This window comes from Nilaparvata lugens, chromosome 7, assembly GCF_014356525.2.
Source record: "Nilaparvata lugens isolate BPH chromosome 7, ASM1435652v1, whole genome shotgun sequence".
NCBI classification, from domain to species: Eukaryota; Metazoa; Arthropoda; class Insecta; order Hemiptera; family Delphacidae; genus Nilaparvata; species Nilaparvata lugens.
In genome coordinates this window covers 40,804,998-40,831,227 of record NC_052510.1, presented here as the reverse complement: position 1 = coordinate 40,831,227, position 26,230 = coordinate 40,804,998, and the positions used below count along the sequence as shown (strand labels likewise).

The following is a 26,230-nucleotide window of genomic DNA, read 5'->3' as shown; positions in this document are numbered from 1 at the left end:
AGTTTCCATGATATTTGCTCTTTAAGGTGTGTAATTGTTAAAATAACAGGTTTTTATCGAATGTTTTGCTCTTTCAGGGCTTATAACTCGTTTGTAGAACATTGAATTCTCTTTGAAATTTTGTATTATTTCACTATACCCTATTTTCTTCTCATTGTTATAGCCGCTTCAATGTAGGGGGTGAATTTTTCATTGTTATAGAGCAAAGTTTTAAGAGCAAAAATAGAAAAATAATTTGTGGCAAACATGTTTTTTTCAAAAATCTCACACCTCCAAGATTGGATTTCTCCAAATCTAGAGGAGATATGAAAAAGTTGTACAATGAATAATGTATGAAATTATGTAAGCTTTAATTTGTATATGACATTCAAGTTCTTAGGATACATAGTTTTTGAGTTTTATGCGAGAAACCAGAAAATGGTACCTTTAAACCACACCCACCCCCTAAGCACAAAGGGTAGGGGTGGGGACTTTTGATATGTTTATCTCCTTACCACCCTAAACAGAACTGGGGGGTCAATATTTTGTCTTCCCCTCTATAACCTTTCCTTGACTGGACTATAAATATATTGTTAAGTTGAGGTGTATAGTACTGTTAAGTATATGTGAAGCTGTATTGTATTGAGTGAGTTGATTTGATTTCAATTGAATGTTTTATAGTTATTTGTTTGATACATTTTTATTCCAAGTATTATCAAATCTTATTGTATTTTGTTAACTTTTACTCTTCATTTTAATTCCTCGAGAAAATCAATAATGTTTTTCCAAAAATCCATCAAGCCTACAATCTATAACAATCTTGGTTCTTCTTCTTAAAACAAAAACTTAACTCTCTTCTCTTTTGTTACAGGATGGACCAGGTAGACCAAGTGGGAGGAGCCCAGAGCAGTGTTGAATGAACTACGATATGAGAAACCGGAAATAGATTAATAAAAGAACTAAAAAACCTTGTAGCCAATATCTTTTTTAACCTTTCTATCGAAAAAATGCATCCTCAAAAACCGCTTACTAACTCTCAACGAAAGACATTCCCACGTTCATTGACAACTCCTGATCTCTTCACTGTTACTCGCTCTCATTCACTCCCACTTACTCTCTCTTCTCTATCTCTTCCTCTCAAACATCTAGAGAGAGACAGATAGAAGAGAGTGTGAAGAGGATTTAGTCGAAATTTCTGAATGAACTCATCGTTCAATAAGTTAGTGATTGGCCCAAAAAAACCCATCTAAGCTCGTTAATCAGTTTTTAGTTCAGCTCAGACGATGAAAAAATTGTCAACCGTTAATTTTTTGCTGGCTACAAATTTTGAGAATTTCCTTATCGGCCGAAAATATTCAGAAGCTTCACAACAATCTCATTAAAGCGATGTTCATACATTTTTTCGGGCGAAAACATTTCTTTGGTGTGAGACAGGAAGTCACAGAGTCCTGCACTGCGGAAATCAACCAGATAGTCACGAAGAATTCGTTAATTAAATAAATTTTATTCGATTGCAAATGTGTAGAGTGGCATCATTAGAGCAATAGTTGGGAGGCGTGGGAATTCAGTCGCCATTTTGTATTTGATGTGTTTGTTAATTTGGGCGAAATGATAATGGGTGATCAGATCAGCTTCAAGAGTGACCCGTTATCGGAATACGTGGGAAATTGATTGAAGCTAGATTATAAGAGTGATAAAACGTCTATTATTGAGGTCGAGAGTTATCCTGGATAAATTGGCATGAGTGGATTGATTACTAATTGGATAAAGCTACTGTATCATTGCTTCATGATGATAAACTGGCTATATTAGCCCGAGTAGAGGTAAAGAGTATTATTTTGTCGTGAAATGGTAATATTTATGGTCGTGTCGTACGTACCGTTCTTAGAATTCTAGTTCGGACGGTACTGTCATGGGAAGATGACATAGCATAGGAGACCTTTTCGTACAAACTCTCAGATGTAATATTGTAATAAGTATCAAATTAAATAAATATGGAACACAGAACTGAACCCCCAAAAAACAACAATTTCCAATGATATTTCAAAATGAATATTTTCTGATGAGATTTATACTATAAGTATGCAATCTTATTAGAAGAATTTTAAAATAATAATATCTGGGAATATTTTACTATGAAAATTATGATAGAACTAAAAACTTCCAATAATGAGTTTGAATTTCGTATATAGTTGACCGAACGTGGTGAGGTCTAAGATTCAAGTCGACGGTTTGGCATTTCTCTTAATGTTTAAATGTTTAAATGTTAATGTTTAAATGTTTAAATGATTAAATGTTTAAATGTTTAAATGTTTAAATGTGTAAATGTCTAAATGTTCAAATGTGTAAATGTTAATGTTTAAATGTTTAAATGTTTAATGTTAATGTTTAATGTTTAAATGTTTAAATGTTTAAATGTTTAAATGTTAATGTTTAAATGTTTAAATGTTTAAATGTTTAATGTTTAAATGTTTAATGTTTAAATGTTTAAATGTTTAAATGTTTAAATGTGTAAATGTTTAAATGTTTAAATAGTTAAATGTTTAAATGTTTAAATGTTTATATGTTGCGTATTTACGGCGAAACGCGGTGATAGATTTTCATGAAATTTGACAGGTATGTTCCTTTTTAAATTGCGCGTCGACTTATATACAAGGTTTTTGAAAATTTTGCATTTCAAGGATAATATAAAAGGAAAAAGGAGCCTCCTTCATACGCCAATATTAGAGTAAAAATCAGACTATAGAATTATTCATCATAAATCAGCTGACAAGTGATTACACAAATGTGTGGAGAAGCCAGTCTATTACTGTATTTGTATGAGGTCTATAGTTTCAATCAAAGACCTTGAAGACGTATGCATCTTTAAGCTGGGTTTACACCAAAGTTATCAACAAAATGGTTATAACTTAATCCTTATAGGATTCTATTAGATTGAACGGAAGTTGACAAACACATATGTTCATCATGTGTATGATAAGTTATGTTCAATCTAATATAATCTATAAGGATTGAGATATTAACATTTTGTTAATAAATTTGGTATAATCGCAGCTTTAAGGTCTTTGGTTTCAATATTTTATCTTGCAGTCATGGTATTATTATGCGTGTCCATCAGTATCAATATTCTCACATTCGAAAAACTAATTTAATTGGTGATTAAAAATAATCAAATAAACTAAATAATGCTGATAAAATTATAATATTTTTAATTGAAAAAAATTAATTTTCATTAGATGGAAAGATTATCACGGAACTGGATGAATATTATATAAATTCTGGAATAGAAATATATTCTATTCATTGTTTAAATTAACATAAATATTAATAAATTATGGAATACAAATTCAAACGTGAACTGATTTTGTTAACATTCAAAACAGTTGACATCAGGTACTTGTGGATGAGAATACTGCGTGAGGTCTACTGTTCACAGAACTACTAGTTAGAATGTAATGTTCAATATGAAATTAATATTATTAATAAAACGACTTCAAAAATATAATATGCAAATATTCTTTCCTCAAACACTGAAATTTCAACAATTTCAGAAAATAGTCTCAATCAGCTATCTGTTGTGGAATGAATAAGAATGAATGTAGCCTGGAGCCTTAATAAACAAAGTTTTACATTCTATAAGTGTATAATAGCGATTAAATACCTTGTACAGTGCAACCACCTGAGGTGATACAACACATATTCATTTTGAGAGAGAGTGAGAGAGTAATCGAGTGAGATGAAACCAAAAGAGAAACCCATTGTTCATCAACTAATGTGACCCAAATGAGAGGCGGTTTGTTAATTAAAGGCCCATCAATACTGAATGCAGAAGAGACTATTATTTCCATTGTTAGTCATAAAGAAGAAGAAGCTGTTCATAGTTGATAGTAGGTCTTCAATACATTGTTGTTGTGATATATTAGGAATGCACTACGCATGCGCAGAACGCGATTAGAATCGGTTGGTGGCGAGCGAAATATTTGAGCAACAGCAATAAATAATTGAGTGACGACATTCTTCAACAGGTGAATTATGACTCGTCAGTTTTTGAGAGGTAGAGAATTGTGGGTCGAATTTTGTTGGAATATACAGACAAAAGGAATTATTGGAAAAATGTTTACAATTTATAGCAGACAAAATTTTAAAAGCAAGGGCATGGCGAATAAAAATTAATTACAAATACAGAATTTATTATGTGAATATTTCCTATATTAGTGACTAACCGTAAGGCTCGCTTCGCTCGCCATATCCGTCTAGCCGGGGGGCTCCGCCCCCTGGACCCCCGACTAGATTGTCCAAAAATGAGATCAGCGAGCTCGCTTCGCTCGCCTGCATGTAGACCTCAGCGGAACCTCTGTATCGAATTTGAACGTATTATGTCAATTTGATCTCGAAAAACACATGTTACTATATCTTTGGCGAACAAAATTCTTCCACCTCAGCTAAACCTGTGTACTGATTTTTTTAAAATATATTTCCATCAATTATTGAAAAAGGTGAGGAAACGCAGAAAAGCTGAGAAAACGCTAATTTTGGATAATTGGATAAATTGGTATTTAGGAGGTCCTGGATAAATGCATTCCAATCTTCAACTTGGTCCCAACCTAACAAAGTCAACTCAACTTAATGAAAACCTGGCAAAATTGTTAATTTAGTTACCAGAACAACTGTTTCGAAGAGGTACTCTCTCTAGATTATAGTTCTATATTAACATATGGTATGGGCATTTCAATTATAATTTTAAGATATTGGAATAAGAAGAATATACATGCTAAAAGAACTTTAAACCCTTAAAAACCACCCTTAGAGTTGAAATATCGCCAAAAGATTTCTAGTGCGCCTCTAAAGGGCCAACTGAACATACCTACCAAATTTAAACGTTTTTGGTCCGGTAGAATTTTAGTTTTGCGAGTGAGTGAGTCAGTCAGTCAGTGAGTGAGTGCCATTTCGCTTTTATATATAATAGATAGATAATAATGTAAAATATTCCTTCTATGTTTGCTTTTGAAGCATCTAAATTTAAAAATCTACTTTGTGAGAATAATCAAGGACTGAAAATGTTGTTAAGTGAACAACTACAAGACTTGACCTATTTCGGACTATGTGTAACCTTATCTAAATTTGGGAGAGGAATAACACAAGGAATACCTTATTTTTTCTCTCCCTATCATTTTGATTATGTACTAATTGTATGAATCAATAAAGAATAAAGAAAATCAGAGAAATTGGTATTTCCAAAGTTGGAAGGTGTACTTGTGTTAATATTGTGTACAGTATCCTTATGTGACAGATACTGTGCAGACTGTGGATTGTGCAGGTGCAGGCGCTTACTCATTCTGTCTTCATAGGTGATTGCATTGTTTGGACGCTTTGTATTGTTTCAATTACTGAACAATGTTAGAGCATGATGAAATTATTACTTAATTTTCAATTCACAATAAAGAAATATTTTAATATAGTAAAAAACTCATTCCCACATACAGACTCAGTCTTTGTGAGGATTATTCACTATTTAATCAATTTTGTATGTACTGTATAAATGTTTATGATTTGCTGATAAAACACTACTTTATTTGACTTCATGAAAATTATAAGATACTTAACAATATTTTGATTTGATAATATAATTATTATTTGGCAATATTAAATCCTAAGGTAAGTTCCTACTCTATTTTGTACTTCTTTGAAAATATTAAATCCTAAGGTAATTTCCTACTCTATTTTCTTAGAAAACGGGCAATATTCAGAATTAAATCACAGAAATGAAATAATAGTTCAATATTATGGAAAGTATGGCCTATTCATTCGTAACAATCATCGCAATCTTCTTGCATTGTGTGGTAGATTTGAACAGTTATTACTTATTAATTTCAGACTCATAATAAATAGAGCTTTTACTTGAAATTGTCATACACTTATCTATTGGAAACCGAAAAACAAGTTTCGCTTGTTATAAAATATCATGATCATAATGAATCCCCATTAAACTAAAAAATTGATGATATAAAAGATAGCAGACATACAGTAGAATTATATTCTATCTGTGGATTCATACAAGTATGATTCATAGTTGATGGATCTATCAACGAAAGGTTGATTGGTCGAGGCAAAAAATTCACGCTTATTGTGGGCGGAGCATTCACAAAGCATCAACGGAAGAACCCATTTAATTATTGGCACAGAGAAAGTATCAACTCTCAATTTTTTCCTGAATAAGTTTTATTTTTCTGTGTTATCTCACTTATTGATTCTGTTCATTCATAACTCTCAGTTGTATTATGGAAGCCCCGCCCAGTATGGACATGTTTTGTTTCAGCCAATAACAGCCAATAACATTTCTATATCATACGTCAGTCAAATACAAATCATGGGGCTCCATTCACACTATATATTCTGCATATTCTGCTGCACAAGCTTCAGATTTTAGTATTAAACAAAACACACTGATTATTGAACATTAAAATATTCAATTCATTGTATTACATTTCAGTATTGACTTGAAAATAATGTAACAGCCTAAACTAGTTTCTCGATTTATCCATAAAGAGGTGAATGTGATAACTTGAAGTCATTTATTCAATACCATACTCTCATTGATTTAGCTTGGAAAAAGGGCCGTAATAAAAATCTTACTCAAGTAATGAAGAACGAGTAATTGATAAAATTTGTTGAAAATATATTAAGTCTTTTTCTCGAAAAAACTTCATCTGATTGGTTCTCGTGAAATTAATCACGATTCGAATTTAACCGGTTTTGTACAACTGGACCTGAATAAGTAGAATGATCATTGTAATCGGAATGATCTTTAAAAGTTACAGTGCTTTATGGAAATATAATTCAAAAGGCTGGTAATTGACTTATATTTAATACAGTAAATATAATTTTCAAAAAATACAGTGTGAGAAGTTGACAAATAGCCCTTTCCTCCACTTCAACCACAAAAGATTGAAAAAATAGGTAATAGTGATCATTTAGGGAGATCCTCCTTCCATTGAAGGGAAAATAAAAAGAAAAATTGAATTTGAAATAAATTGATCAATATTATGTTAATTTTTTATTATAATGATAATTTTTTATTCCAAGGAATTTCTCAATCACAGATATTACATTAATTTCCAAGGAATATGACTATTATCATCAATGAAATTCTAATAAGTAAACCAATATTTCTTTAGAAGTCTTAACTGTATGGGAAGAAAGGATAAGTTTCTAAAGAAATTTATTATGAAGATATTGCCCAGTTTCTCAAGAAGTACTTTAGGATGTTAAAAATATATCAATTAAAAAAATAACTATAATAGATTCCGATAGTTGAGATTATAATGGTAGAGACAAGTAGCATAAGCTGCCTAATACTGTAGTACAGTACTGTTGTGATAGCTAGTATGAGCAGGAATGCAGCAAGTCACCTTCTGCCACAATACTCCTCATGCCACTGAGCATGCCACTCCAATCGACCGTGTAAACCTACCCACATATCTGACACAGAGTTCAGTTCAAATTATCTACTTTGGCAGAGAAAATTATTCAGCTTGGAATTTGAAAATAAACCAGAATGATCTTCTAAAATACCCTATGTCTTAACAGAGGTGTTTCCTGTGTTACAGTACATATACAGTACAGTAGAGTATCTTGTATGAACTGATATAAAGTAGCAGTAGAATCATTTTACAAATTGAATTAATTAATAGGCTACGTGTGTTAGGATCAAAACTTAGTAGAGTGGCGATAAGGGAAGTGGTAGAGTGTTGGAAAAATGCATGTATTCAAAGTCAAAACCTATTGCAGCGGCGAAGGTAGGGTAGAAGATACTGTACAAGGAAGCGGAGATATTCATATACATGCTTTATTTAAACCACTCTCAGACACCTTCTCTGAAACACGCTCCACTATGATTTGACCCTACTAGAGCGCAATAAGACTAGAATGAAATTGGACTTGAATAATATATAGAGTCAATCCCTGCTTTCAATGAATTGCTACTCTTCTGAAAGCAGAAAGAGAATAACATAGACTCTTAAGAGAGAGTTCACACATTGATAAATGTGTGTGAGTGTGAGCACCCTGTAAGAACCAATGGTATCTTCTTCTTGTTGATCAGTAGAGCAGAAATTCTGAATACAGGGCTACCGAATTACTAAATAAGATTGTGACATCGCTAATTTGCCTCATTTTGGATGAATTTAGTGAGAATCTTAGAATCTTCCACTAATGGAATTATTTTTTTTCTCAATTCAGAAGAAAACATCGTACGTCTAGCATAGATTGATCATATGTTTCTGGGAGAAAACGCCATATTGAGTGGTAGCCAAACTTTGAGGGAAGCCAGTGGACATACTATTCTATAGTAGAATAAAAGCATATATATAGCATATATAGTATAGCACAATAGCATATAGCATATCTATGCATATAGATAATAGCATATCTCCGATATGCGGAGCAGAGAAAAGGAGCGAGATGGATTACCAGAACAGCCAATTACAGTGATGAATATAGTCATAGAAAGAAGGGCGGTTGTCAAGTTGACGATCAGACTCAGCCGATGCAGTACTTTCAGAGAGGAAACTAGGTATGCCTATGATGAGGTGTTGAACCCTCACTAGACTATAGATTCTGTCCGCTTTAGCACGGTAACATCGCCGCCGCTTTATCCCTATTTTTCTCTAAATATCCCTCCTGGTCGGAAGTACTATTAATTCGACTATAGGAGAGATCCTCATTCCTCACCACCAGTTGAGAGATTTTAACAAAGGAAACGACAAGTTTCCTTCTGCTGTAGATTAAAAAAATGGAAATTTATATACTTTTGCAAAATTAGGAGATTTATGTGAAATTAAGGATCATAATCCATCTATTGTAAGGCCTAGCAAGCAATCCGCATTGAATCGTTCAACATTTTATGAGAGTTTATAATACTTGAGATGAGATTAATTGATTTCCCAATATTTTTAAAGTGCAGTTCTATATTTTTCAGTCATCAAGACCTTTTTGGAGAAGTATTTCAAAGTGTACTATATTGCCGTATATGGAAGAATGAGACAATCTGTCGATTCGAATCAATCTTCAGTAGCTTATTATCAAAGTAGCCATGATAAGCCAAAGTGACCATTTCTCTGATAGCTCTTTTAAAATTCCGAGATCCCTTATCTAAGAAGAAAAAAATTGTCTTTGGATTTCGGATCGCTTCCATGAGAGACTATTAGAAAATTATTTAATCAATCTATCAATTACTCTTTAATCAATTAATATTATTCTTCATAATGAAGATAAGCATATCAGACCCTAGCTCAGCATTAGGACACGATGAACTATTCTGATTCCAATTAAAACACCCCCGACCAATGATGTCAACTTCCTATGTAGGTAATGTGGAACTTTTTGGTGTAACACCAACACATTATTTTCGAAGATGAAACTTCTCAAGTTTGGAAATTCAGTCTATTATACTCATCACACCACAACTCTATATCCATCATGGAATATGGCATATTTCATGTTGTTCCCCAAATAAATATTCCAAGTAATACCTGATGGAATATATTCGTCTATATATTCGTATATATTTATTTTGGAACACTCTATCATTAATATTTTCCAAGTTCCTCTTCATAATTCAAGATATATAATTATCCAACACATACCTAATTACTCAAGAATATAGAAAATTCAAGGAATTTCAAATTATTTGCATAGTTTCAATGTCTATTTTCTATAAAGAGAACAAACTGCAACTTAATATACAGTATTGTCAACAGTGCCTAGCCTGTATCAAAATATCGTAATGCTGGTTTCTTCATAATTTAAAACATTTCAACACTTTGAGTTGTTCTAATAGCCTCACGAATCCTTGTACTTTGAGTACATGAATCCTATAGACTCTGAGATATCACAAAAATTCTCAAGATTCGAAACTTATATTCACACTGGAAGTGAGAATCAAGCAATATCCTAGAAAAATATTAAAATATATATTGGTAGACTCATAATTTTTACGATTCCCACGGAGATCTCTGGCATTTTCAATCCACAAACTGTCAAATCCTTGTCAATGGTTAAAAGAACTTAGCCCAATTGTTGAAATATTCCATTCAGAATAACAGCATTTAAATATTTATCAACACTTTACTTATTTCTTAAGAGCCTAAAACCAACAAAATACTCAACCCCTAACTTCTTTCAACTTAAAATAAATAACAAAAGTCAAAATAAGAATCATAAAAAACAGTTTATTTTCATTCAATTAATTATTTTTCTAAATGTATACGGAAACAATCGTATGGACGGTTAATTGGAATGCAATTAATCCGAAATAGAAAACAGAACGTAAAAATTTGAAAAATTAACAACAAAATTTTCAAAAATATCAGATCAAAAACTTAATCAAGAACGTCAGAGAGCATTGTCGATAAAACCTTTGTTAACAAATTCATTTCAACTTTTCACACAGTTGAAAATACGGTCTCAAAAAATTACAACATAATTTTTACATACTAGTCGCAGAATAGTTTCAAAAATTTCTTCAGAAATAGTGTCTTTATCGATGACTTACAAATAAAATTCCATAATTCTATAATAAGGATAGCATTTTTCAAGCTGAATGTTTCTTGTCTCGAATCCGTCTACAAATTACCTTCTAACAAAGCCTGTTTTTCCCCAATTAAATACAATTTGTTTTTTTAATTTATACAATAATGTTAAACAATTCAAAAACTGTCTTCTCTAAGTGAACGACTTATCGTTTCAACAAAACATGTTAAGGTTATACCAAAAATGTTAATCAAATCATAAATAAATTTGTCTTTAAGACAAAAATTTCTTAGAACAAAAAAAAACAACGAAATCTTGCACTAACACAAATGTACAACCAAACTTTGTTTGGCAACGAATTAATAAATTAATTAAATTGTAAATAGAATATTTTATAACTATTTATACACTAATACCTTACTTCTACAATGTCACTAATGCAGGATAATGACAGACAACCAACCATTTCTCCTAGAAATTATTTACAAACATTTAATGTCAAGTTGAATAGATTATAACTGAACTTGGAATCTAGAGATTCAGACACAATATTCATTAAAGTTTTCTTCTAGAACCCCATAACACAACCCATGCAAAATTTTGAAGATTATTAGTAATTACGAAAACTATTTTATATTTGAAATATTTGAATGAAAGCAATGACTAGCAGTAATATAAGAGCTTGAATAAATTATAGAGATATTAGAGATATATTTCATTGGATTTATCAGTATTTCAGATGAGAAATACATACTACAATAATGAACCTATCAAGTATGATACCATTTTATAGATCATTCCGTTACAGCTCTCAATTCTGAAATCTATTATAAAGTTCTCACAATTTTATGAGATTTCTGAAGAAAATCAGATATATAGAAGGGATTTTTCATTAAAACTGATTATGGGAAGTAAGTTAATACATAATGAAAATTGATTTTCTAAACGTTAGTTATAATATAAAAGAATTGATAGCATGAAACCTAATGCCCAATCATTTGATCATTCAAATTTTCTTAGGAAAATAATCAATTAAAATTATACAAAGATAAAACTAAGATGGGGAAGATTAGCATACGAATACAGTTCAACTTGAACATAAACTAGAATCATAATAGTATAATACATAAACAAAATTGAATCTTCAATAGGAGCTAATGATATAGCTTAAATAGATATGAATATTCGTTGAGATTGGCTGCCTGTCATTCGCTTTAAAGATGATCACATAGCAAATATTAATTAACAAACAACAAGAATCATAAAACATAAGCCACATACAAGACACACTGTGGAATACAAATCAATCAGAGAAAACCATGCTTAAAATAAGAAGTCTGAGCACAACAAAATTCAAAAAATACAATCATTCAAATGAAAGATAATGAGATTGAAAGAAGTGAATACAGCGGATATATTACTAGATAGGAGGAGTATTCATGGTTTCAAAAAAAATTGAATGAGATTTGTAAAATTTGTATGGTTGAAGAGTCAGGCTAAATCTTATCAATGAACATCGGATGAATACTGAATAACATTTAAAAAACAGTGTATTTCTTCAAGTACATGTTTAAATTAATAATCATATTTAAATGAGTAATCATTACCATTTAGATTTACTGAGTATTCAAAAAAAAATCATTGATAATTTTGAATAAATTGGATAATGCCAATTTGATTATATATTAATAATTAATTTTTGTATTCAATTTGAAATACGAAAACTTATGTTCTAACAAATAAGTTTATTTAATTATTTTTCTGTTAAAGTGCTTCAGTTCAATTAATTACCCTTCAATTATTTTTCAATTGTTTTTGAATCTTATTTATCAATAATTGAACCATCGCATTTCCTTTCAAGTTGAGTAGTGAGCGATTAAAGGTCAGTGATCAAAAAATTAACAAAAGTTAATTTTTCTACAAAAAAGTGAAAACTAATAAATTTTATTGAAGAATGAATTCTGCTGTATGTTTCATATCAAACAAATTCCAGATTAATGAGAACGCAATGTTTCAGGCAACAGAAGGACAGTAATAAGACTTGAAATCGATATCAATCAAAAGGTTTGATCAATGAGTTCCCGATAATAAGTAAGGAATACAATACCACAATTTTTCAAGAATCGATTGAAAATTTTCAAATTCATTTTGAAACATGTATCTGAATAGCATTGATGGAACATTTCACATTTTCTCTGAAAATTAGTTGAATTAGAAAAATTGTCGGGGGAGTCTGAGTCATCAAATTTTATCCGAATAAATGGTTGACTGGTGAAATTTTCTTTCTAAAAACAATAAATTAAAAGCTGACAGAAATTATTTAAAAATTGAGCCGGAAAAAGAGTGTAAAACAATGGAGTAGCTGTCCCCTACACACCTTGTCAGATCGGATTGCACTCCCTATACAAGTCAATCTTCAATTTCACCTATTCTTTGCTTCCAGCTAATGTTGGCCCCAAAAGTAGAATAACAATATATTCGGTGAAAATAATAGATAATGAATTCGGTAATTTGATATAAAAAATCGCAAAGGAAACTGAATGATTAGGGGGAGTTGGAACAGTGTACAAAAACTGATGAACTATTTCTGCTTTCGAACAATGGGCTTGTCGTTTTGCAATTTTTATTGCACAAGTAAATTGAAATTCGATCAGGTAAAAATTCAGGCCTAGCAGACTGGTCCTAGTTTGGTTAGGAAACTCAGAATTATACTAGACATAGAAATAAAATAAAATAATATTCTCATTCGAAAATCTGTAGGAGTTGATTCATGTTTCTACGAATTATACTCCATAGTTTTCCTAGAATTTGTTTGTAAAATTCATCTTCAACTCTAGCCTTTATCGGTTCGTAGAATTCTGAATAGCCATTATAGGAGTAGTTATTATTTGAATAACAGTAGCTGAATAGTTTATAGTTATTCTAGTAATATTACTATAAAAGTTTTTATTACTTTTTCTTTATAGGGCTATGTACATATATTATTCATATTTTATTGAATGATGTGATATTTCCATTTTATAAATTTCTTTAGCTATGTCTGAATATTATTGAATGTGAATAAAAAGAAAACTGAGGCAAATTGACCAATTTTGCCTCGTTTTCAACTCTTTTCTTTCCGCAGTACATTACTTATTTCAGGAGCCCCACCCCCCAACCCACTCCCCCTAAATTCAGCAGTTTCTCCCCCAAACTGACCTTTTTTTGGGGACCCCCTTTAAGGATTTTGATCTTGTTGATTCCAACCCCCCCCCCTGTGGAAGTATTCATCTCCTTCTCTCATTGGTATTTGTCAATTCGGGAAAGTTCCGAATAACTTCACAGTATCACTGGATAAGTTGGTAGATTATTGAGAATTATTCAAAAAGGTTAAACATATCTACAAATCTGATATGAAGTTGAATTACGGGTGGATTTAAATAACCTGTTTAGTTATGTATGGAGAAGATAACTCAACAGTAAACACTTCTAAATAATCTAATTCTTGTTGAATATACAATATCTAAATTCTCAAGAGATTGTATCAGTATTGATTGCATGGAATGTAAAATATTTGAGAAAATATAGGCCTATTCTTGATATTATTAATAAAGTTCTGTTTGAATCCAAATTTGAAAGTAATTTTCAACACAGATATTAGATTTGAAATTGCTATTGATATTTGATATGTCAAACTCGTAATTGATGTACATTTAAAGAATTGAAATGAAAGCTGTTTCGAATAAATTCAACAATTGGCCATAAGCATGGCCACCTCTAATACACATATTAGAGGTGGCTATGCCATAAGTCTATAAAAGTAGAACCAGGAGTAATGTTATCAAGTGTTGAACATGTTTTGGAACAATCACTTCGGAATTCCAGCTGATACTTTGTAGAAGAACTAATAAATCTGAAAACTTGAAACCAATCAAAACTGATACAAAAATGATGAAACCATGACATACTGTTTACTAGCAATACATACGCTGAGTTCAACAATTATTGCAAACAGTAGTGAATCATAAAAATGGCACATACGGTAATTCATGCATTAAGTCAACTCAGGTATGGAAGGCTGGAATGAAAGGAAAGACAATAAAAGATAAGGAGAAAAGGAATGGAATTTGCAGATTGCAGCAAAGCACCCCTCAAAAATTACTTTCATTTAAAAAATCTACAATTTTTAACCAGTCACATTTATCCCTAATCTATGTAGACACACGAATCTACATCCCAATAAATACATACGTTATTAAATAAAGCAATCCATTTACAAAGAAAATTCTAACTTTGAATAAAACATAATATTCATACTATTTGGCTATAAATTAAAGATAGAATCTAGATTATATGAGTTTTGTAGCTCAGATTTGTTTTATACAACACTCATTTCATTTGAATTTGATTGCAGTCTGTCTGTCGTGGATTAAGGAGCAGACTTTCAAGTAATTCATAATAATAATAATATGAATTATGGCGAAATAATTGGGAGGTATACTATGGAAGCACAACTTGATACATGATGGATCATGCAGCGCGAACTCTATAATAAATTAAGACTAAAATAGTGTTTTATCGTATTGAAGCTATCACAGATAACAATGAACTTTATTGATTTATTACTGGACTTGATAAAAATATAAGCAAACAAAAGTGGAAAATTCTTATAAAAAAATTAGAAGATACTCTCCTCAGTAGAGGAGAGTATACAGCTGCCTCTTAATCAAGTTAATCACCCTTTCAATAAATAGATTCGCCTAGAATAACTAGAAGGTTGAAGGTAGAATGTTTGATCAGCAACCATAAGCAGAATTTTTTGTGCGACCTTGAAGAAAAATGGATCTGTTATTCTTTTGAAACTGGAAAAATAAATTCTCGTTTGCAAAGTGTTCACAACAGTCACAATATTATCATAATTATAAATTACATAGAGTACTATCATGTAATTTAAAATTAAAAGTTTTTTCTTGGAACATTTAAAAACTTGGATTCTCTTTGATTTAGGATTAAACAAAAGGAATCTGAAAATTAATTACAAATTCAACTATACTGTTAATGATGGATGATTATTGTTCAAAAAATGTAACAATCCAAGATTAACCAAGCTCCACTACTCTACTTTTCTAATTTAGTAAATGGAACTATATGGTATAGTAATTTGACCATCACAGTGCATTTCTGAAATAACACAAATCTACTCAAACAATACTTGTCACTAAACACTAAACCCAAGGTACATCCCAAGAGTGAAGAGATTTTCATATAGGATTATGGTTGTTGGTCAAAAATATAGCACAACCCACACAAGTAAGGAAGCTTTTCCTAGTCTTACAGGTCTGTGTGAGGCATATCACATAAGTATCAAGAGTTTTTTACTAGTTTATGGTTGCTGATCAACACAAGCCACATTCCAGAAGTAACAAGACTTCAACAATCAATATTGATCACAGTTGTCAATATCAAGATAACTAACAAGATTATTTCATTGACAGCAGTTGCCCCAAGAAACAAGGTACATCCCCAAACGTAGCAGGACTGTTCCCAGGGTTGCAGATCAGTAAGGTACATCTCATTTAACAAGAGTTTGCACAGGGTTGTAGGTCATTTCAATGCACATCCATTTACCCCAATTAACTGCATATACCCTTAACACAGGGCACATCCCACAAATAATGAGATTTTGTACCTATTGCAAGGTACATCCCAAAAGTATCAAGACTTTCCTAACCGATTACAGTTGCTGCCAACACAAGGCACATCCCACAAGTACCAAGACCTACCGCTGGGGATGTGAGTGCGACATGTGCGGATAGGTGGCACTAGCCGACGGGTGGTGGGGCGGGGGTGGAAGGGGTGAGGGGCAGTTCTGCTGATAGCCACCTGCAGCACTAGGACTGCTGCAGGGTATGAGGTGGGAGGGCGGACTCTGCGCATGAGTGACCATCATATGGTGCTGGTGGTGGGGGTGAGGGTGGCTGTGAGGGTGAGGGTGCTGCTGGGGTGGGTAGGCGAGGTGGTGGGGCGAGGACGAGGATGAGGTGGGCACTTGTAGGCCAGCATACAGGTTGTGTCTTACTTTCTGCTCGTCATCACCGATGTTGTAGGACAGTTCGGTCTCCTCAAAGCCGCTGACGGACATGCGTTCGCCTCCGCCGCCCGCCGGACACGGGTCGGGTGAGTTGAGACACGTCTGGATGAGTGCCTTGCCAGTCTCTGACGTGATCATAGGCTGCAGTTTGCGAGTGGCAAATGTGTACACATGGCCTGTTTCTGACGCCACCAGTAGCATCACCTGGGTGCCGGTCAGGGTTGACAGTTCGTAGGCCTAAAACACAACAAACAAAAATAAAATATTATTTTTTTTATGTTTTTTTCATTTTAATTATATAGAATGTTGAGAGGTATTATTGTCATCAGATTTTTTTGCTGTGGGTGATGCTCACATCAGCACTAGGCTTGTGCGTGAGTAATGAGCTGGATGATAATGGGAGATGAATGGACAATAGACCTACAGTTTCAGGTGGGTTCCAAACCACCAGGAAGCCATTTTAGAATTCAAGATCTGGAGTTGCTGCTCGCTGAACATGGTTCAGTCACAGTAAAAGTTTAAATCTACTATTGATCAGTCACAGAAAAAGTTTGAAACTACTGTACTTTTTTAATGTAGCTTACAACTTGATGTAAAATATGAAAGATATTGAATACAAGAATACAATGTATTCCATTAAAAAATTATATCAATAAGAGTATAATGTGCTTGTCCTCTGTTCTCTTGGAATCAGTTTTGCACTAACCGCGGCAGTGCTACCAACCATACACCCTTCCCACTAGCCAAGCTTTCTCCTGTGACAATTATAGTACCCCTGCTTCCCAATGAGTTTCTGATGTGACATGCAGAGAATAATATAATTAGTTCTTGAGGGGGTGCTACAATAATGAAAGAAAGAAAATGTGAGAACACTCTCATGAGAACCTATAAATGCATTAAGATAGTTGTATAATGTGATGTTTGAAAAAGGGAGGTAGTCTACAGTAACACAACAGCTTGAGGAAATAATCAAATAGAGCCTGACATTAATCACAATTTCATGTTTCCTTCTTGTCAGGAATTGATAGAAAGATAAAAGTTGGATATCAACAGAGTAAGACTTTTTGTATAATGTTGGAGTCAATAAGTGATTCACGTTAGCATGACAAATAATGCCCATACAAAAACACAACACAATCATGATCAAGGGATGATATGATAGAGTATGAGGAGGTTGTAGTAAGATATCAGATTTTCCAGTTGATCAGTTGATGATTTGACACCTAGTGGATTTGAAAGATTTAAGCAATAAATTTCGATGAGGGGTTAGTGAAGACGAGAGCATCCGAAGAAGGAGGTCGGTGTGCGTGAGATCCGATTACAGAGATGCCGATAATATTCTATTTATGTCGTAGTCAAGTGTCCCACACAGAGCAGCGCATCTCCTAACTCCTAAATGCGTCTCAAAAATAGTCAACAAGGCGAAAATAGCGTCCAAAACTCCACCAACAAGACACCACCTACTATTCCACTCTACTCATTCCGGAAATACACTCTCTCTTACTCACGATATCTCTCTCTTTCTCTCTTTCCTATCATCTAGTTCCTCTCCTTCTCTCTCTTCTCTTTCGGTAGTCTTAATGAAAGGATATTCTCTAATGATATCCTTTTCAAAGAACGGGCAGTTTTCTATTTTCATCTTCAAATACTATAGTTAAATAAATTCTTCAACTCATAGGTACTTTATCAAATTCATTGAATAGTTGAAATATTTTCATTTTAATTTGATCAATTCCTCATAACAATAAGAATGTAGCAGTGAACTATGAGAAACGCTATGTGAAAATTAACAAATAAGAATTCTCGATACATGAAAAAACATCGGAAATCATTAAGTACTTCCCCAAAATCCAAGGGGAAAGAATTCAATATGAATTATTGCTGTATAATATAAGCCAGCATAATTTACATGAAAAATAAACGGAATCTAAGCATTCCCTTGCAGAATAAAATGATGATGATTTTCTGATACATATTTTTCCAAGATTATACAATGTACGTTCAAACTTGACCTCTCCATGTGGATAACTAACAATATTCTACCATCATTATCAAATTGAATCTCATCTTTTTATCGTTCGACGAGTGTTGAACTATGAGAATCTAAGTGGGCATGTATTTTTATTGTAATCTACACGAATAAAGAAAACCTAATCTTCTTGAGGCCTCTCTCTCCAGAGAGTATAAAATTTAAAGTGCATTTCTTACTCTCTGACTCTTTCACTTACTCATTACTGTAGTATTATAGTTATTTTATTATCATGACCTAATCTCATACATACTCTCTCTCTCTCACTCTCTCTCACTCTCTCTCTCTATCTATCTATCTCTATCTATCTATCTCTCTGTTTCCTTCAAAGTTCTTCACTCCCTCTAAGTCCGCCCACACACGCACAGGGGCGCGAGCCGCGCGAGCGAATCGTGCGGTTCCTGGTTTAAAAAACGGAAGACAGTCACACACTTTCGATTTGTCGGAAGCCACCGATACGACACCGGTCCGGCACGTCACCGTATCCGGTCATTATCCGCAACACAGTTCGCTAAAATCCGTTTGGGAGACGTGATATCCGATCACATATATACAGTACATTATTAGTCTATGTGACGTATGTATATGGTGTGTCGATAGTGAGATGCACTTCGATCTGTCAGCATTGATTGAATGGCTAGGCTTGATGTTATCTGTAAGGAATACTGACAGTTTGAAGTGAATCTCATTACAGTGGCCTTTAATACTGTCGCCAAATCCAAATCAGGAGGCGAAACAATATTTTGGGGTCACCCTGAAGTGACTCATGGAATAGACATGTGGTGATCTACACTATAATAGTCTATATTACTGTATATCTCACAACATGCAACATCAATATTAGCATAGCCTACAGAGTCTAGTTACAGTGCAGATAGTGTGATGATTTATTCAGATTGTCATCATACAATTATGAATGAAATCAATGTTTCTAATTCGATCAACAATGATTTCACAATACAAATCTCATCAGTTTATAATATAGTTTTTCGAAATGCGTCCGATAACTTGCACAATAAACTCAAGTTTGGCATTAATGGGCACTATAGAAAGATTCACTTCAACTGTCAGCATCACGTATGAATAGCTTTGATGCTTCTTATTCAATCAATGATTATAATTCAAAGTTTCTTTCAAGAAAGACGTTTCAAACTTTCTTTATAGAGAGTTCACCACTGTTCATGATAAAGCTCTACAACTGTTCAAAATAGTTGACCATATACCGTTGCGAATTCATTTGAATTCCAAGGAGTTGTAATTCACACTGTCTTATATACTTTTATATGATTCATTTGGAGATGATATGCTATCTATCACGGTTCACTGTTAATTATATCATATAAAAGACTTGATTCACACAATTCATAAATGAAGTAAATCATATTCAATCAGATATGCCATTAAGGCAAGACAAGTCATTCTAAAACAAATATACTAAAATTACCTTCTCAATTCCATCCCAAATTAATTTTTTCTATGAACAGCCTGATTACAAATTGATTATTCAACTTGAATGTATTTTTTATGAATACTGCTCAGCAATAAATAAGAAACTCAAGTGATACTGTAACTTATTTCTAGACCTCCCAACTCTAGAAATCAATAACAATCACGTGATATTCCACTTCTCCACGTGCAATTTATTCTCATTTCTAATTGAACACAGTATATTCGCACTCAGACTCAACAATAAATAAATAAGCCTTCAGTTGCATTCATAAAACACATCGTTAGGCTCAAAACAAACGCTTCCACTTCTCTCCGAATGCAATTTGCATATTATTAGCTCCATTTCAAAGGCTTCTTGTACTCACTACAAAGAGATGCGAAATGCATGCACTCTGAGAATAAGAGGAAAAAGTTCAACAGAGTTGGCAAAACGCCGTCAAACCGCGTAGATTTATGCACATTTCAATTTTCTCTCCTTTCTACTGTTAGAAAATTCAATTTCTCTGGCGGTACACTGTTGGAGTAGAAGTTTTGAATTGTTCTCAGTCACTGCATCAATAACACTAAGATGCTCTAGTTGTGAAGCTTAAATTCAATTTCTATTCAGTTCTCAGCTAATTGGGGTTCCTTATATTTCATCTGAACCCGTCGTTTTCATAACCGCATCAACATTATAGTTTTCAATGATCTCTCCAATTACTCGTCGAATAAAACGAAGAGTATCAATATTTTGACAACACCCGAGTAGTCATTAGGAATAGAAAATCACATTAAACTGTAAACTTATATTCACCGAATAGACCTGAACAAAATTACAACACATCTCAATAAATATTGTAAACTTATAGAGTTGGCAAGTAGGACTGATCAAAATTACAAAAATCAACTACTTACAATAAATTATCAATAATTGAAACCACTCAATCTCCATTGAGATAGTAAAGAAAAACAAGTTTCAGTTAATTTATGGTTTTCTAGTATTTTAGTGTCAACCTTGCCCACACGTCCATTCATTATTTTTAGGTTTCTATCATTTTTATGTTCATTTCACGCCTCTCACCTATTCCATCTTCTTCTCCTTCATCTCAATTTTATATTCATTCTTTCAATCTCATCACCATATCTATCTCTTTTTCTTTCTTCTTTCATCACTTCTTCTCTCTCCCACGATTACCATAACCCTGTACAGCTCTCCCAAAAATTTAATTTCATGGTATTTCTTGGAGGCGTGTCGGAGTAACGACCTTACAATTAAGCAATAGTATTTTTTATGTTTCAAGTTTCGATGCCTGACTTTGAAAAGACGTCCGAACGGAGACATTCGTTGCCGTAGACTGCTTTCATTGAGTAATCTAACGACTCTCAGAGTAGGTTTGCAATACAACATTCGAGTTCCCAGAGAATGGAGCAAAGATGATAGATTAAAGCGCTATATCACTCAAATTAGTTTACTTGTAAATTGACAAAGTAAGATTTGAAAACCAGTTAAAACAGGGAGACAAGAATGGGAAGCCAAGTAACTAAACAAGAATCAATATTATCGTCAATAAAAGACAAAACATCTTATTTCAACCTGGTGACTCATTCACACTTCTGTATCGTACCTCAAACAGGCTACCGAATTTCCATATTAAAGACAAAATATGCAAACAAAGCTGATAAACAGATACAACAAAGGCGACCAATAGGAGAAAGCGAGAAGCAAAATTGTAGATTTTATCTACTCTGATCTTCAGTGGAAGTTGGAATTCCGCATTTCCAAATTTAAGCAAACCGACTGGATTACAACCTTCCCTCTTTCAATATACATAGTTCGGTGAATAACCTGCTCACCCTCCTAATATCTTACTATCATTATTCTGAGTCTATTCAACACCTTCGCTTCCATATCTATTTATAGACTTTTCCATTCAGGTCGATTCTAGTAGGTTATTCATGCTCAATTTATTTATTATTGAAAAATCACTTCATAATCCAACACACTGTAATCCATAGAAACACTACTGAATTCACCTTAATAGAAAACGACTTGCATTTTAGTACCAATCTGATATATCTTTATTTGATAACTTATTTCAAACACTGATACCTTGACAAAATACCTCTAGTATGTATGATATCTCTATAGTCAGTATGCATAGGAAAAATGCCGTGTATAATCGAATGAGCTTTAGACTACTGTACAGAGTTGTTATTGAATAGCTGCTGACACTCCCTAAAGCCTTATTTGACACTGATGACTTCCTACAATCGAATCAGCTAAATTAGCTGCACAACAAAATATAGAAGTCTATTGTTTGAAACACTAGAAATACACGTTTTACAATCCCCTGTAAGCCTAACATTTTAAAAATCATACAAGCATATCACAGTAGCATTTCCACTTGCATTGAATGATTCACTAGAAATGATTCCAGTGAATCATGGAAATATATAATTTTCTGACTGAAGAATGGGACGTGAATTTGATACCGAATCTCTCGATTTGAAGTAAGAAACAAACAAGTATGCTTGCAAATATGTAGAGTGGCATATTAAAATAATACAGATTATGACAAGCTGGTCGTGGATTCGAATCACACCCGGTGCATGCATGGAGAGTTGATCGTTCATCTCGTTCTTCACCTTAGAGGAAGAGATTATGTGTGTATCATCCAACAAATAAAATCTTGGAGACTTGATCCCCGATTGATCAAGTTTTATGAAGAAACAGTATTTAGAGTAAATATACAAATAGATAATTATTTGAAACGTTGACTAATTAAGTCTTAAAATTTACTCATTGAAATTTGCTCTAGAGCCATAATTCATAGAAAAATTAGATACTCTATAAAATTATTTGAGTTTGAAAGAAGCTTAAAAAGAAACTTGATCAAATAATATTGGAGTGACCAATTGAAATCTGACTGCATATAGGTTCATCTGTTATTTTGGTCCCAACAGAGGAAGAGAAAATGTATTTTCCTACAGTAACGTTGAAAAGTGGCCATTGCTGCACTGATTACAGAACGCAAAGAATCACTTTTCCGCTCTAGTGCGGAAAAAATTTTTCTGCACTCCAGATTTGCAACATGGCAACGCAAAATACTTAGTAGGTTATATGGAGCAACAGTGCAGCAAAATGAAAATGAAGTTGGTAACAGTGACTGGGCTGCTATAGTGAGCAGAGCTGCAACGAAGCACAACGCGCAAATTATTATTATATATTATAACCAAGGACAACGAGGACTTTAGGATTTTAGGATTAAGGTTTTTATCAATAATAAAATTACACAGAAAAACATTTGATGGATTTCAGGCAATTTTACCCATAATTACCCACTTCTCATATTCAATGGTAACTGTAGGAAAAACTTAATGTGAAATACGTGCGCAAAGTTCCTCTGCTGCACTCAAGAAACCATTCCGCCCTCGCCTACGGCTCGGGCGTAAACGTTTCTTTCGGTGCAGCAAACTGTCACTTTGCGCACTAGTTGCACAAATAACTATTTCCTACTTCTATATCTCCTACTTCTCCTCTTGCTATTCCTCATCAGCTCCTCCTTCTTTATATACGGTGTACCGAAACAGAGTGGAGAGTAGGGGAGGGGACATAGTGTCCAGTTTGTCAGCGCGCGAATAAATCTTGTACACAAAGCGGCGTGCAAAAGACAATAACAGGAATTGATAATGAAAACGACCAGGCACTAAGAAACCAAATGGAAACAAAACAAACCAATGGAGGGAAGAAGACGAAGAAGAAAAAGTAGTAGTTGGAGAAGGCGTAGAAGATTGTGGAGTAGAAGGAGAAAATGATGAAGAATAAAAAGGAGAAGAAGAGGAAGGAGAAATTGTAGGTAGAGTGCCTTTGATGGGTACCGCACAGTAGCCAATACAATGGACTTGTGGCAGAGGATTAAAGTAGGATGCTGCGATAGGGGGATGGAAAGGGAACGGAACAACGGGTAATGGAGGAAAAGTAAGAAAGAAGACAGTGGAGACTGATTGAAGATGATGGTGGCAAAATAACACGAAGAAAAAAGTGAATTCAAGAGGATAGTTTTCAAATTCAATTTAATTTTTATTTGGGTGATGCCTATTATGAACTCTAGATTGTGCATGTGCATAAATAATGAGAGGGATGATGGTGATGATGAGGAGACATGACGTAGAGCTTTGGATGGGTTCCGAACTACCAGGGACTAGAACTGTAAACTGTTACAGTGATTGAAAGTAACTGTTAAAGCTGATTGATCTCAGTTCTGGAAGTAAGAAGAAATTCTGTCCACAATATTGAGAATAGAGAATCGAGAAACATTTTTAGGGGAGCTTGCATCCAAACAGTCTTGAAACCAAAAATGAACCTTGAACAAGAAAGATAAGAAAAATAATATGAGGAAGAGAAAGAAAGAGATAAATTGGCACAGGCGGTCTGTGACAGTGTCAGTGGTTCTGACCCATGCGACAATATCACATAAATCTTGGGAAAAAGAAGATGCACAGCAGAGGGAAAAAGAAGAAAGGAGAGAAAGAAACAGAGGAAGCAAGAGAAAAAGATGGAGCAAGAGAAAAAGAGAAACCAACTGGTTGTTTTGTCGTCTGCATCTGTATACATTATAGGGCTCTATAAATTTCACCACAATCACCGAAGAATAGTGCAAAAATTGATAGGAAGTAGTGGATAGCTCCTCAGAAGCCATGGGGGCCGTAGGGAACGATCTTCAGTAGATGATCTCGCATACTCTCCCCTCCACTACAATTTGAAATTGAAAATACCTCTTCTTCACTAGAGAATAAAATGATCTAAACTGTTTCTATTGTCATAGCCTTCAAGAAATTGAACACGTTTAATGGCTGAAGATGTACTTCAAATTGATATTTATCACAGCCAACTAGAAATTGAACAACTTTAGTAGGCTGTTATGAACATTAATTTGAAGTACATTTTTCGCCTTGAATCAGTCTTGATTTTCATTTTAAATGATAACTGGCTTGTAAATTCAATTTTATAAAGGTTGATTTATATAAGGACTAGCCACTAGATCGATAACTGAATCAACTAATTATCGTTTCACCCATTAGGAGGCAAACCAATAATAAAAATCCTGGAAGATGAATTTCAATCATGAGAAGACTAGCCAATGTTTGAGCAGAGTATTTGCAGAAGAATGGAGAAGACTGTCTTTTGCAATGTTTGAGCAGTGTAGTGAAGTTGAGAATCTTGCATGAGCAATTCGAAAAGTATTACTTTGAGGTAGATATTGAACAAGACACAATCAAATGCCACCACGACTGAAATTGGGTAACAAGGTAACATTCAAACACCATGCAATAAATCCAAGTTGAAAGATTTTTATTTTATAATTGTCCAGATTAAACCTCCAATGATTATACTGGAAATTTGTACAGGATAATTTTTAGTGTGAATTGAAGACAGTAGCGAGAGAAGCGTGAGAATGAGTCATGGTTGACATTGATAAACTGCATTCGCCAGTGCATTCAGTGATGCAGCCAACTGCATAATGCAATCTGCATGCATCTATTCAGGTGGCAGCCACAGGTGTACACTCTTGTTGCTGATTCCTTATTCTAAATCACACTGTATTTGCCTCCAATAAGTGTGCATCACTATTTCTTTTTCGTCTTCTTCTTCTTTTTCTCCTCCACCTCCGTTTTATTCTTTTTCTTCTCGTCCTCCTTTGCTGCTACCGCTGCTGCTTCTTCTTTTTCGTATCTTTCATATTCTCATTTCTCTTTCATCTTTGTCTCCTCATTGCAATTATCTATTTATCCTTCTTTACATCGGCAATGCCAACATAATTCTCGAAATCCTTATTTTTTAATATTTAGTTTTATATCTCTTCATTGATGTTTTCATTAACTTTACTTTCTAACTTTCTCTTCCTCCTTTTTCGCCGTCTTGTTCTTCTGCTTCTCCCTTTTTCTCGAATCTTACCTCCTCCCAATCTTCCATTTTCTTTCTCCATCTCCCACATTCTCATGTGCATTCCACCTTATCTATCTTTCAATTCAATTCATTTATTAATTTAATTCAATTCACTCATTTGAATTTAGTTGCTTCTCAATCACAAAATTTGATATCATAAAATGAACTATGATAAAATTGGCCTGTAAAATATAATAAATGAACATTTGTCATAAAAATCAAAAAATGAACTTGTTAACATTTTGTT

General features: G+C 33.4%; 2 protein-coding genes across 3 annotated transcripts in view; one reads left to right on the top strand and one right to left on the bottom strand.

Moving 5' to 3' along the window:
- LOC111060684 overlaps positions 1-953 on the top strand; it is a 60,813-nt gene extending 59,860 nt beyond the window's left edge. For both annotated transcript variants that reach the window (XM_039432785.1, XM_039432786.1), the window contains one exon: positions 851-953. In XM_039432785.1, the coding sequence (XP_039288719.1) occupies positions 851-895 (45 nt within the window). In that variant the 3' untranslated portion in view covers positions 896-953. The remainder of the gene's footprint in view (positions 1-850) is intronic.
- The window catches only part of LOC111043725 (serum response factor homolog), a 164,860-nt gene that overhangs the window by 98,206 nt on the left and 40,424 nt on the right, over positions 1-26,230 (bottom strand). Inside the window, exon 2 of the mRNA XM_039432753.1 lies at positions 16,568-16,816. Coding sequence (XP_039288687.1) covers positions 16,568-16,816 — 249 coding nt within the window. The remainder of the gene's footprint in view (positions 1-16,567; positions 16,817-26,230) is intronic.